The following is a 14,213-nucleotide window of genomic DNA, read 5'->3' on the forward strand; positions in this document are numbered from 1 at the left end:
AATCATAATAAGGAATGGTAGAGAAAGGAAGCAAATTAAAATACAAAATAAAATTCTGGAAGATGAAAATTGGAATTTAGAAAAGAAAAGAATAGATTGCTTACTTCAATTCGTTCCATATCAAGCTTAAGCTTCAATCTCATCTTCATTCACTCAACTGCATGCGCGCTAGCTACTATATTTAAGAAGCTTAATTATTGTCTGTTCTCTGACTCAGAAATTGATACATCTGATCTGAGTTTATTGTTTTCTCCAATTGGGTATCACTAAAATTTGCCAAATACGTGGTATCATGTTGATATCGTTTACGGTCATCATCGGATTGGTCATCGCTCTGGCTAGTTATTTTTACATGCAATCTAGGCGTCGTCCCAATTTGGTATGAAATTCGTATTTCTTTTCTTGTTATCAATTCAGCTCAGCAGTGTGATCAACAAACATACTACTATTACGTACCACATTATAACTTTCTTAGACTTCAGTTTCTAACGCTAATTTTCCCATATCCAAACTCTATAAGCTAACATATATAAATATATATATATATATATATATATATATATATATGAGTCATACATTTTCTCCTAACCAATCCAGAAAAACCGTATTCAAGAATATCCAAACTCTATAAGCTAACATATATATATATATATATATATATATATAAATACTATAATTGGTTGACTAATTCAAACATATTCATATACACTTCTTCCTTTAAATCACCATGAAGGAAGGCATTGTTTACATCAAGCTGACATAGATACCAACCTTGCATAGCAGCCATTGCAAGAAGGCATTTGACAGAAACCAACTTAGCAACAGGGGAAAAAGTCTCAAGATAGTTAAGGCCTTCCTTTTGAGTGAAGCCTTTAGCAACCAATTTAGCCTTATACCTCTCAACACTTCCATCAAACTTATACTTCACCTTATACACCCATTCACACCCAATAGTCTTCTAATGAGAAGGTAAAGGAGTGAGAACCCAAGTATGGTTAGCTTCAAGAAGAATATATATATATATATATATATATATATATATTTTTTTTTTTTAAATGTACACTCTTATTCCATGGAATATATGTAACATGTTACATTAAATTTAAATTTATTATATAATTTAAGAATTGTCGAATTGTTTTTTTTTTTTTTTTTTCAAATATAAGCATCATACCTATATTATTGAAATTTGAATTTTAAGATAATTCTGTGAGTATTTATTATTTTATTGCTTTTTAGGACCCAATATCGATAATTTCAAAAGAGTTTGGTTAAAATAGAATAAAATTTCATACTTTTTCAACCCAAAAATTGAAGGAAAAAAGAAAAGAAAATTTGAGCAAAAAACTAAAAAGGCAATCTATAAAAAGAATCAATTTAAAGCTCAAATAGTTCGAAATGTACCAAATGGACTAAAGTAGACTCAATTGGACCAAAGTGCATTGAATGGACCAAATTGGATGGAATTGACCGAAATTCTAGGCTAATGTAGTTTAACAAAAAAGTAACAATAATAAATGTTACACTTAAGGTTTTAAATATTATATAAATATGGATATATGAAATAAAAAAAGAGTTGTGTCATAAATGTAACAAACTGTCAAAACATTTTCAAAATATCTGACTCTTGTAGGTCAAAATAAAATAAAATAATAGACTGTGATCCATTATAACTAAAAAAAAAAAAATTGTGACCTTTTCAAATAGAATACATAATCCTATGCATAGACACAGCTGTTACTAACTTACTATTATATTAGGATTAGACTTAAGTTTTACAAATTAAAAGTTTGAAATAGTCTATCATTTGCAAATCTATGTAAATTCCTACACAGAACTCTATACTCTATATATGGTCCACTGTCTACTCTTTCACTCATCACTCAGACTTTGATCACTATCTCACTCGTTTCAACTTTCAACCTCACTTCCTACTCTGCTTTGCTAAAAAAAGCAGCAAAGCATGGAACAATTCAAAGGGCAACCTCGGCTCCCGAAATTCGCTGTTCCAAAACGCTATGACATACGGCTGAAACCGGACCTTAGCGCATGCAAGTTCAGTGGCTCCGTGGCTATCGAGCTCAACATCGTGGCGGATACGAGGTTCATAGTCCTCAACGCCGCCGAACTCTCCGTTGATACCCCCTCCGTATCTTTCACTCACTCTTCTGATTCTAAGGTATCACCCTAACTTTACTTTTAAACTAATGGTAATGGTAATGGATTTTGTGGTAGTAACATGTAACTGCTTTAACTTAACATTATTCCAAATTATTCTTGCTAACTTTATATAGTTTTGCTGAGCTCTAGCTTATATGTGAATGAACAATGAATGAAGTTTTGAATTTGGGCAGGTGTTAAGGCCTTCAAAAGTTGATGTGGTTGAAGAAGATGAGATTTTGGTTTTAGAGTTTGCTGACACGCTTCCCATTGGGATGGGACTTCTCACAATCCGCTTTCAAGGAACTTTGAACGACAAACTGAAGGGCTTCTATACAAGGTACTACAATGAGTGATGCTTGTTTTCATAATATTTTGCAAATTTTATTACATAACTCTTATAAACTAGTACTAGGATCTCTCAGTCAACATAAAATGAATAAAAATAGAAGACAAAACACTTTCACACACTCACAAAAGACGAGAAAACGTGACTTGAAGTTGCAATTTATACTAAAGCTACTGTCATGTTTATTATAAAAACTTCAAAATTAATGTAGCATTGAATGTCATTAGTGCACTCTAACAATATAATAAACAAAATTGCCTAAGTTATTGTTTCTTTGTAACTAACGATACATCTAGCTTTGTAAAATTTATATAGTTAAAAGATGGGGTCAAGATATGTTTGGTCCCTTCCATTTTTTTTAGAGAGGCTGATTCATAACTTAAACCAATTAATAACCTATCACTTTTTGTGGAAGGCAACTGTCAACGCACCAAAACTTAACCTCTATATATTAAAAACAGTAAAAAAAATAAAAACAGTGCTTTCAAATATACTTAATATGATCTTTAATGGGATTGAAACCTATGATTGCATGCTTCGCCATTTTACTTATAAATGGAGCTAAATGTCTTCTGTTTTTGGCTAAATGATAATTTTACTGGTAAGTAGTAATGTGAATATGTTTAAGTTATTATTTTGCTTTCCAGTACATATAATCACAATGGTGAGAAGAAGAATATGGCAGTTACACAGTTTGAACCAGCTGATGCTAGGCGATGCTTTCCGTGTTGGGATGAACCTGCTTGCAAGGTGTCACAATCGCTCTCTCTCAATTAATTTAAATTCTTGTACTTCTTTGCTTCTTTTGCTTAAATGAAATCTTATATCCGACCACTCTTCATGCTGCATTTTAGAAGCTTGTGTACCTCTCATGAAGCTAGTGTTTTGATTATTGTGACCAAATTATTTTTGGATTGGAAGTAGATTTGCTTGATTCTGTTTCGAATGAATGCAAACAAAAGCTTATTGGATCCTTCTTTTGGGCATTTGAGTGTTGCAGGCTATGTTCAAAATCACATTGGATGTGCCATCCAAACTGGTAGCTCTTTCCAACATGCCAATTTTTGAAGAAAAAGTGGATGGGGATCTGAAGACAGTTTCATACCAAGAATCACCGATAATGTCTACATATTTGGTGGCAATTGTTGTTGGTTTGTTTGATTATGTGGAACATCTTACATCTGATGGTAAACAATACACTATGTTCACTATTTCCTGTGGTATTATGATCCTTGTTCTTGATAGTGTAATCTTATATCACTTTGCAGGTGTTAAAGTTAGAGTATACTGTCAAGTTGGTAAAGTAAATCAAGCGAAATTTGCATTGGGTGTTGCTGTTAGGACGCTTGAATTATACAAAGAGTAAGCTTTACTATGAATCACCACCAATCCATCGATTGCGAGACAAAGTATACAAGCTTTAGCTAAATAATGCATTTAAGTGGACATTGGATCATGGTTATTGGCGATCGCTCAAATTGTTACATGTTGGTGCTTATGTTGTATTTTTTAAAATTCCAATTAACTAGGATCATTTCTACAGCTACTTTGAGGTACCTTACTCCCTGCCCAAATTGGATATGGTTGCAATTCCTGATTTTGCTTTTGGGGCCATGGAGAATTATGGTTTGATTACATATCGTGAAACGGCTTTGCTCTACGACGATCAGCATTCTTCAGCTACTAATAAGCAGAGGGTAATGTGCATATTGTGAACGCTGCTCTTTTTGTCACAACTTACTTTGGCTAATGCAGTATGGAGCTATTGTTTTAATATGTGTACACAAAATGTTTAATTATTATTATTTTGCTACTGTAAAGGTTGTGATATGTGTAGCACATGAACTGGCACATCAGTGGTTTGGAAATCTTGTAACGATGGAATGGTGGACTCATTTGTGGCTGAATGAGGGGTTCGCAACATGGGTATTTATTACATCGGATTTTAATTGATCTGAACTGAGCTGTCTGTTAAAATTTAAAGATTGGTTCATTTAGTTGTGTTTTGAACATGAGAGCTAAAGCTTGTCACCAAGCTACATAACATGTTTTACATAATTTATTTTGTCAAACAAGCTGAAGCTTGCTCATGCGTTTATTTATTAAATTATTTCCTTCTTGTATAAAGTCATAGTTTTTTTTTTTTTTAGAAGATTTAAAGTCACAGTTAACTGTTCATAACTTGCTCATATATATATATTATTTATGCTTAAGGTGATCTGATCAGGTTACTTGATAGATAACTTCTTTTTATTCATGGACCTATAAAAATTAACTTCATCTACCTTGTATTCACACATAATTTTTAACCATGAATTAGACTATTTATAAGACCAAGTGAATAAGTTGAAACTGGTAATATATATCGTATATATGATCTTATAATATATACAAGCCTCAGGTCCATGAGCTTGTCCACTAACTTGTTACAATGCTTCAACTTGGGTTGTTTATCAATCAAGCTTGGCTTGAGCTTGGGATCATTGTTAAATAAACTAACATAAACCTTTCTTTCCCCGGAATGTAGCCTGAGTTATTTGTAAGGGTCCAATGTCTATAAATTATTGCTTATTTCATTGCATTCTTGTAAATTATATATTGGTTATTTGAATGTGTTCAGGTTAGTTATTTAGCAGCTGATAACTTGTTCCCAGAATGGAAAGTGTGGACTCAGTTTCTTGGTGACTATACAGAGGGTCTTCGGCTGGATGGGCTTGCAGAGTCCCATCCCATTGAGGTAATTCTGTATGCGCTATTTTTTTTTTTTTCTTGGTATAATTGCTTTAAGAAATTATATTATCACTTTTTTGAGTATATCTCAATATAAGCAAACTTTTTTAGGTGGAGATAAATCATGCTAGGGAGATTGATGAAATTTTTGATGCAATAAGTTACAGAAAAGGTGCATCTGTTATCCGGATGCTGCAGAGCTATCTTGGAGCTGAATGCTTTCAGGTTGGTTGTTAGAGTTGCTGCTGGTATATGTTTCTTGTCCAAATAAAAATATTTCTTATGATTGAAGAAACTCCTTTCTCTCCACCCCAAATTGACATGAAATTAAACCCTTCATAAATTAAGTCTTTGAGAAAGATAGAACAATAGGAATTTTCTTTTTTTGTGAGTTCTTAAGAGGTTAGAGCGGTTTTGTTCAAAAATATTTGGATATAATGAAAGAGGTTTAGGAAGTAACCATTAACATTATGAATACTGTATAATTCATATTTTGAAAAGTGCTTTCTATTTATATATAGAAACAATGGTAATGCTCATCTAGATAAGAAATAGTAGAAAGTATATCTACTTGATATCTGGTGACATGGCCTCAGCTTGATTAACTTCCAGATTATTTCTTGGCCTCCATTTATTACTTAAATGAGTGCAGTTAAAGTTCGTTCTTTTAAGGTTCATCTTTGCCAACAAATCATCTTCTGCAATATACGAGATAATTGTTCAAATTTATTCATTGGATTAAGATGCTCAATTTGGCTTTCTCATTTGTAAAATATTTCTTATGTAATTATATGTCAATTAATTATCTTTTTTCTCACATATGTAAATTCTTTTCCCCCCTGGTTTTAATTAACTGTTTTATGCTCTCTCTTTTTTTTGGTAATCAGAGGTCACTTGCTTCATATATAAAAAAATTTGCTTGCTCGAATGCAAAGACAGAAGATTTATGGGCTGCACTTGAGAAGGGATCCGATGAGCCTGTGAACAAGATAATGAATTCATGGACAAGGCAAAAAGGGTACCCAGTCATCACTGTTGAAGTCAAAGATCAGAAATTGGTGTTTGAGCAGGTTTCTTGTGTCTGATCTCTTTCACCCACTTTTTCTTGAAATAGCATATCTTAACCCTGATGCATATTGAGTTGTTTCAATTTGTAGTGAGCTTCACTTAATAATATTTTGAGAACTTTCTGACTTTTGACAAATCAATGTAATCATGGCAGTCGCAATTTTTGGCAAGTGGTTCTCATGGGGATGGGCAATGGATTGTTCCAATAACATTATGCTGTGGCTCATATGATGTGTGCATGAATTTTCTATTGGAATCAAAGTCTGGAACTCTTGATATGAAAGAATTCCTGAGTGACAAAAGCAATTTGGCATCTGCTTGGGTAAAACTTAATGTCGATCAGACTGGTTTCTATAGGGTAAAATATGATGAGGACCTTACAGCTAGACTCCAACATGCAATAGAGAACCAACACTTGTCTGCAACAGACAGATATGGTAATTTTGATATTTTTACTCATACCTGCTATTATCTTATGATGATATGTATTTATGGTAGAAAAGAGCTCTTAATACAACTCATTTGTTTAACAGGCATCCTGGATGATTCATTTGCCCTTTGTATGGCTCGCCAGCAGTCTTTGAATTCATTGCTTACCTTGATGGGTGCTTATAGGGGGGAACTTGAATATACTGTGCTGTTTAATTTAATCAATGTAATGTTCACCTCTTGTTTAAGACTCAAGTATACTTCAGTTGTGCTGTTAGTCCTAATTCTGATCTCTCTATTCACAGATAAGTAACAAAGTTGAAAGAATTGCAGCTGATGCAACCCCTGAGTTACTGGAATACATTAAACAATTTTTTATTAGCCTTTTCCTGCATTTAGAAGAGTAAGTTGTCCTATATACAAATAATTGAAATTCCTATGGTGGCCTTTGTTTATTAGCATTCAGTTTGCTCTGTCTACTAATTTTTCAACATAAGTGATACCTTTGAAGTTGATTATATTCCATTTGTGAAATTTTGGTTGAGTAAGCCCTACCTATATGATGTTAACTATTAAGGTACTGGAATGTATGACATTGACAAAGTTGATTATATTCCATTTGTGAAATTTTGGTTGAGTAAGCCCTACCTATATGATGTTAACTATTAAGGTACTGGAATGTATGACATTGACAATACATTTCGACAGATTTAGAGCATGAGAGTATCATTTCTTTATTTACTGAATAATTAGAATATTAATAGGCGTTTAATTTGTTACTATTGAGTATCAATTATATATATATGGCATTTTCTTTCTCTGAATTAAGTCAATTTATTTCTTTCTTAAATAGAGCTGCTAATAGCAAATAAATAACAGAGAGAGATATTTTTTCATTAAATCTAGGAGATATATGTAGATGTCTCAGAATGTAAAAAGAGAGCTTTAAGGAAGAAGAAAAAGTCATTAAAGGATCGTTGCAAATAGTAATATTTATTTCTTTTATTTGGAGATATTCTATATATCGTAGTCAAGATAAAAATTGTCATACATATTAATAATTATCTAAAGTTGCTAATGTAATATGTATACAACTATCTAAGGAATAAGGAAGCATGTAGGATGTTTGAAAAAGTTTAGGGAAGGTATCTTTGACTTGATAGTTGCAGACCACCAACAATTTATATCAAACCTTACATGCTAATAGAAACCCAGTGTATCACTTACCTAAATAATGAGCACTCAAAACGTTGAGCAAGGCCAAGAGCCTTATAACTCAGTAGCATTGCTTGCTCTTATTAATAAGGAGAACCAAGGTTCAAATCCCCCTCCCTTATTTGTTGTAGCTATCGAAATATACCCAATGTGTATCACTGACCAAGATAATGAGCACTCAAAAACTTTGAGCAATGCAAAGAGCCTTATAGCTCAGTAGCATTGCTTGCTCTTATTTATAACGAGAACCAGGTTTCAAATCTCCCTTCCTTATTGTTGTAACTATTGAAATATATATATATATATATATATATATAAACTTTGAGCAAGATTAGCTTTTTTTTTATTAATATATATAATTTTTCATTTATTTTTGTTCAATGTTTGAATTTATTTTGCAGTAAGCTTGGATGGGAGCCTAAGACAGGCGAGAGCCATCTAGATGCAATGTTGAGAGGAGAGGTTTTGACTGCCCTTGCTGTGTTTGGGCATGATCTGACACTAAAAGAAGCAAGTAGACGTTTCTGTGCATTCTTGGATGACAGAAATACACCACTCCTCCATCCTGACATAAGAAAGGTTGGTAAAAAAATAAAGCATTAATCAATCACTAGAATTTCTCAGTCTACAATACCTATCAAGTACTCTAATGGGCTGCGGTTGCAGGCAGCATATGTGGCTGTAATGCGTAAAGTCAGCACTTCAAACAGATTTGGTTATGAATCTCTTTTGAGAGTTTACAGAGAGACTGATTTGAGCCAGGAGAAAACACGCGTTCTAAGTAATAACATATCATTATTTAAAATGTTGCAAAACATTTGAATCTCTCTAGTATGTTGGAGACATATCTCTTTTTGTGCTTGTAGGTTCATTAACATCTTCTCCAGATCCCAACATAATTCTTGAAGCTCTCAACTTTTTGTTGTCTTCTGAGGTATATATAATTGTGGAGGTCAAAAACCTTTTAATACAAGTTGATGAATAATGGTCTGATGGGGCTTGGGATGTTGATGCTAGCTTTATTTCCCATTTGATCTAGGTTCGTCCCCAAGATGCTGTTCTTGGACTTTCTGTTAGTAGGGAAGGACGCGAAACAGCTTGGACATGGCTGAAGGTAATACTCCATTTGTAATGTAAAATGCAAAAAGCACATTGCAGTGAAGAAATTCAATTGTTCATGTGCATGCACTATATCCATGTTATACATTGATCAAAATTGTACAAAACAATTAGGTGACTGGTCTAAGATCTGGCATGTGGATTTGAGAAAGACAAAGGAGTTTTACCATATACAAGGGACAGGGCACTCACCTTCCTGTAGGAAAAACATGCTTGTGGTGCATCTCATGTATTTATTGATGATAAAAGGGAAAATGGGAGAGATGCTAGAAGCGTATGTTAGAAATCAACACTAACTCTATTGTTTCTAGAAACTTCTAGAACTTCTCACACAATCTCTCTCTCTAGAAATTTCTAGAGTTGCACTCAATTTACTTCTCTCCGGAATTCTCTAGAAAGTTCTCTTGCATTCCGGAAATTTCTCCATGATGCTCTTTCTGGATTTCTCTATGAGATATCTCTAGAGACTTCCATGAAGAAGTAAATCTTAGCCACATGTTTATAGAATAGTCTAAAAGCTTGGTAAATAACGTATTAAAAAAGAAGATGCTAGAAGCTTCAAGTTGGTTTCCTAACCAACATACATCTAGTATAAATAGATGTGGTGGTATGTGAAGGTGTAGAGTGTGAGACTAGTGAGAGACTAGTGTGATGTGTGAGAGACTTGTGAAGATTGTGAAGTGAAGAAATAAGTAAGAGCTATTGTGTAGTGTACATTTTGACAAAAGACCCACACCCAAGTTCCATAGCTTTGAGTTTGCTATCCTGATTATGATTTTCCTACCCCAGGGGTAAAGGCCCTTCCCTTTTTGGCTGGTTGTGGGCGAGGAGGGATTCGAACCCCCGACACCGTGGTTCATAGCCACGTGTTCTAATCCTCTGAGCTACAGGCCCCACCCCATCTCCATTGGATCTGTTTCCAGGAGTACCCTAAAAAAAAGAACCTTTCCTCTCCCCAGCCATTTCGGGTTAAGAAGATGTGAAAGTGCCTCTCTCTCTATAAGAACGGTACATTCCGAGGCGTGAAGTGGGAGAGAAGGGGTTTCATAATTGGGGTTTTGAATAAGACGACCCTTTCATTTTTTTTTTTTTTCCTTTTTCATATTGAAAAGTAATAAGAATGAGAGGTGTTAAGCTTTTTATCATCTTGGCGTCGAGCTATTTTTCCGCAGGACCTCCCCTACAGTATCGTCACCATAGTAGAGTTTAACCACCAAGTTCGGGATGGATTGGTGTGGTTCCTCTACGCCTAGGACACCAAAATATCGAATACATAGGTGTCTAGAGAGTTGGTGTGTGTCTTGTAAAAGCATTAGTGCTTATAAAGTGTTGTAATTCAAAGAGTCAAGTTTTAATAAAAACTCTCTTGTTCAATCATTTGTTCAATAATTTAGTGTCAGAGCTTCCGCTAACTCAACAGCGTATATTTATCTAGTCAAGAAATGAGTTGGAAGAGATGCCATTGAACCTTTAAGATCCCTATGCCTAAGGAATTGTCCAAGTTTTTTATTTATTATTATTATTTATTTAAGGCACAAGTATTTGTGCAATCCCATTAGATTTGATCAAAACCAGATATTTGTGCCCCAGAGAAGATGAAGTTGTCTGTGAAAGTAGCTTGTAGGAGTTTTAGATTCTGAAATATATCTTAGATTTTATGTTAGAAATATCAAGTTAATCCACATAGATCACATATATATCAGAATTGCTAGTTTGAACACAAGTACATTTATAGTTTATCTTGGTTAGAAATTCCTTGATGCGGTTTTTAATTATTCTTTTTCTAGCTTATTGTTGCTAAAATCTTTTTGTATAAATGAAAGGGTAACTTGTTTTGAATTACTTTGGCACTGATCCCATGTTATTCTATTTTTGTTTTCATCATTAGTACATTCCTCTTTGCTATCTAATGCAATTTTTCTCCTATGTGATTGAAATACAGGATAACTGGGAGCATATTTCAAAAATCTGGGGTTCTGGATATTTAATAACTCGCTTTGTCAACTCAATTGTATCACCGGTTTGTCTCTCCCTTTCCTTCCTCCTGCTCTTTTTTGTTGTTAGTTCTATAAGTATCAGTTTTTGTCCTTTGTATCTCGATTACAAATACACTTGTTAGTTGTTATTGTTATTGCTTATCTTTTTTCTTTTTTTTGTTTGTTTGTTCTATTCTATTTGTCCCCCAGTTTGCTTCGTTTGAGAAGGCCGAGGAAATAGAGGAGTTTTTTGCAAGTCGTACTAAGTCCAAGATTGCTAGAACCTTGAAGCAGAGCATTGAAAGGGTTCACATAAATGCAAATTGGGTTCAGAGTGTTCAGAATGAGGAACATCTTGCCAAGGCCTTGAAGGGGTTGGTACTCGGGAAGATCTAGGAGATACTTTTATTTGGCCTTTGTTGTCAAGAAGAAAGCAAGTGGATTATATTTCACAACTTTCATAATGTAAATTTGCCAAACAGGTGTGACAGTAATAAAACAGACATATACCATTTTTATATTAACTAGTCATGAACCTGCGCGTGATAAGTATTTTTATAGTGGTTTTATTAAATTTTTTTTTTTTAACAATTTAAACTAATCTAATAATGAGTAATGTATTTCGTAATTATATTTTTATTTATTATAAGAACAATCATAAATGTAATATAGGAATGTGGGGGTTTTTTCCCGCGCACACTTAGCTCATTGTCTGCTTTGGGGAGCCAAGCCCGCACGAATTTGTCCTCGTCCCTGAGTGTGGGAACCTTGGGTGGACAGATCTTTGGGCCAAGGGCTTGCCTTGTAAGAGGGTGTGAATAAGAAGAGACAAAAATAAAGGAAGATGAAGGAAAGAGGAAGAATGATATTAATGTAGAGGGTAGTGGGAAGATAAAAATGTAAGGGATGGAGAAAGATTGTAGAAGTAGTGGGAAGATGAAATGGTAAGGGAGAGAGAAAGGTTGGAGAAGTGTAAATATTAAAAAAAATAAATGTTAAAACAATTATAGGAAAATTGGAAAGGAAAAAAAAAAAAAAAAAACCCTAAAGCTTGAAAGGCTTCAACGTTTTGTTTTGTTTTGTTTTTGTTTTTGTTTTTTTTTTTGTTTTGTTTTTATTTATTTATTTATTTTAACCTGAAAAGGCTTTGGGTTGGGCTTGATAGTGGAACTAAATAAATAAGAGGTGGGTTGGATTAATTATACAAATTTATTATAGGATGATAGTAGAAGTAAATAAATAAGTAGTTGGCTACATTTATAGGGTTGAGAATTGTAAAAAACATTTTAAAATTGTTGGACAAATTATATTAAAAAAAAAAAATGACATGGGAACTGATATGGCGCAACGTGAGAGTAGCAGCATTAAACGCTACGCTTCAGCTTTTAATAATATATAGATAGATAATATATCTTCTGGATCTCCCTTTTGTTTAATTTTTCTTCCTTTTTATTTTTTATTTTTTATTTACAATGGAAGTTCTAACCTCTAATAGCATTCTTGGTGTTAAATCGTTAATGCATGTTTCCTAAAATAATATATGTCCTCTATATCTACAATCCTTTGCTATGTATACTATGCATTGCTTGATTAAGTCTACCCTAATGTGTAAGGAATTTATTGCTCAAATTGAAAGTCTAAGGAAAATAATACTCATGTCAAAAGACTCAAAACTCAAGGTAATATTTGTAGAAATTCCTTAATATAATGCCAAGTATTTTACTAAGTAATTATACTTTTATTCCCTACAATTTGAGATAAGTTTGATTTTAGTCCTTCAAATTAAAAAAAGTTATGATTAGGTTCTTGAATTCCAAAAAATGAACAATTCCATCCCTTTGTCTATGGGTCAGTTTGATTTTGGTCCTCAAATATGAATTTTTTTGATATTGGTTCTTTAAATATGTGGTTGAGTAAATTTGGTCCCTAAAAAATTGGGTGCCTCATATGCCAATTAATCATGTAAATAGAAAATCGATGGGGAGATCAAATTGTGTTCCTTTTTTTAAATTTCAAGGACCAAATTTGAGGGACAAAAATTGAACATACAAGGATGAAATGTGTAATTTACCATTCTATTATCCATCTAATGGCATATTTCCAAATTGAACATTAATATTTACATCAATCCTAAACTCAAAAGTTTTTATTTTATTTTGTTTTATTAGATGCTATAGGAATGTAGGTGACTTGATATTCCAAACTAATACAATCAAGTTACCAAATACAAAAAATATATTTTTTTTCCACCAAATTCTTGTAAGCTTATGTCATATTTTTTTTTAGGGTTGTAAGTGAATTAAACTATTTATTAATAGCTTGGATTCAGCTAGAGAGAAACATTTTCTTCATTTATTTAGCAAATGAGCCAAGTTTCAGCCTATACTTAGGCTCAATTTGATAGGTCTAACACCACAGACATGGGGGCCAACTCTAGGCATAAGCTGCTTGGGCAATTGACTAGGTGGGGTCAGAAAAAAGCCTTAAAATTTTAGAGAAAATTACATTTTATACCCTATACCTTAGGTGTATAACCAAAAAAAAAAAAGGGTTGTTTGGTGCCTCACCTCAAAAATAGTTTATTTATTTTTTAAATAAACAAACAAAAAACGGATGGATTTCACTAGTTTTGAGTTGTATGGAAACTCTTTTTTTTTTTTTTCTTTAATAAACAATTCGTGGAAAACAATCTTCTAAAAACAACTTTGTGCTTTTTTTTCAAATCTCTTTTTTTCTTTTTGTGTCATTTTTGTAAGTAAGTGGTAGATATTTTTATAATAAAACTAAACATACTCTAAAACTAAACATATTAGTTTCAAAATTAATAAATAGAATCCCAATGTTAAAAAAGAAAAAAAATCAAACATTAAAGTTTCAAAAAGTAACATATTAAATTCCAAACTCAGTTCTTTTTACGTCAAAAAGTAAGTATTACTACCGCACACTCTTGATGTAGTGGTCACTCCATAATTATAAATACTTGTGGAGTGTGAGGGGGGCAATGACCGGGGTTCAAGTCTCTAGGAGGGAGTTTCACATACATATACACTTAGATTAGGTTAGAGTAAAAATTCTATTTTGCACAAAAAAAAGAAGAAGTATTAAATCTCAAACATAGTCCCTTTCACTTAAATGGTATTTGGCCTAATATATCATATTTAAATCTT

At 32.9% G+C, this 14,213-nt stretch overlaps 1 protein-coding gene across 2 annotated transcripts; it reads left to right on the top strand.

Annotated features, from left to right (window-relative positions):
* The first annotated feature begins 224 nt into the window (after nt 1-224).
* LOC126707807 (aminopeptidase M1-like) lies at nt 225-11,570 on the top strand. Of its 2 annotated transcripts, none has more exons than XM_050407613.1 (20): nt 225-379; nt 1,955-2,179; nt 2,355-2,500; nt 3,157-3,259; nt 3,510-3,696; nt 3,778-3,871; nt 4,053-4,206; nt 4,331-4,435; nt 5,130-5,246; nt 5,351-5,464; nt 6,127-6,309; nt 6,462-6,744; nt 6,841-6,962; nt 7,042-7,139; nt 8,353-8,530; nt 8,618-8,732; nt 8,818-8,885; nt 8,991-9,065; nt 11,013-11,090; nt 11,257-11,570. In XM_050407613.1, exons 1-20 carry the CDS (start codon nt 293-295, stop codon nt 11,440-11,442), a joined length of 2,718 nt encoding a protein of 905 aa, XP_050263570.1. In that variant the 5' UTR covers nt 225-292; the 3' UTR covers nt 11,443-11,570. The 2 variants fall into 2 exon arrangements, with proteins under 2 accessions (XP_050263570.1, XP_050263571.1); XM_050407614.1 differs by having other exon boundaries at nt 233-379; nt 1,958-2,179.
* Nucleotides 11,571-14,213: the final 2,643 nt, after the last annotated feature.

This window comes from Quercus robur, chromosome 2 (assembly GCF_932294415.1).
Source record: "Quercus robur chromosome 2, dhQueRobu3.1, whole genome shotgun sequence".
Lineage (NCBI taxonomy): Eukaryota > Viridiplantae > Streptophyta > Magnoliopsida > Fagales > Fagaceae > Quercus > Quercus robur.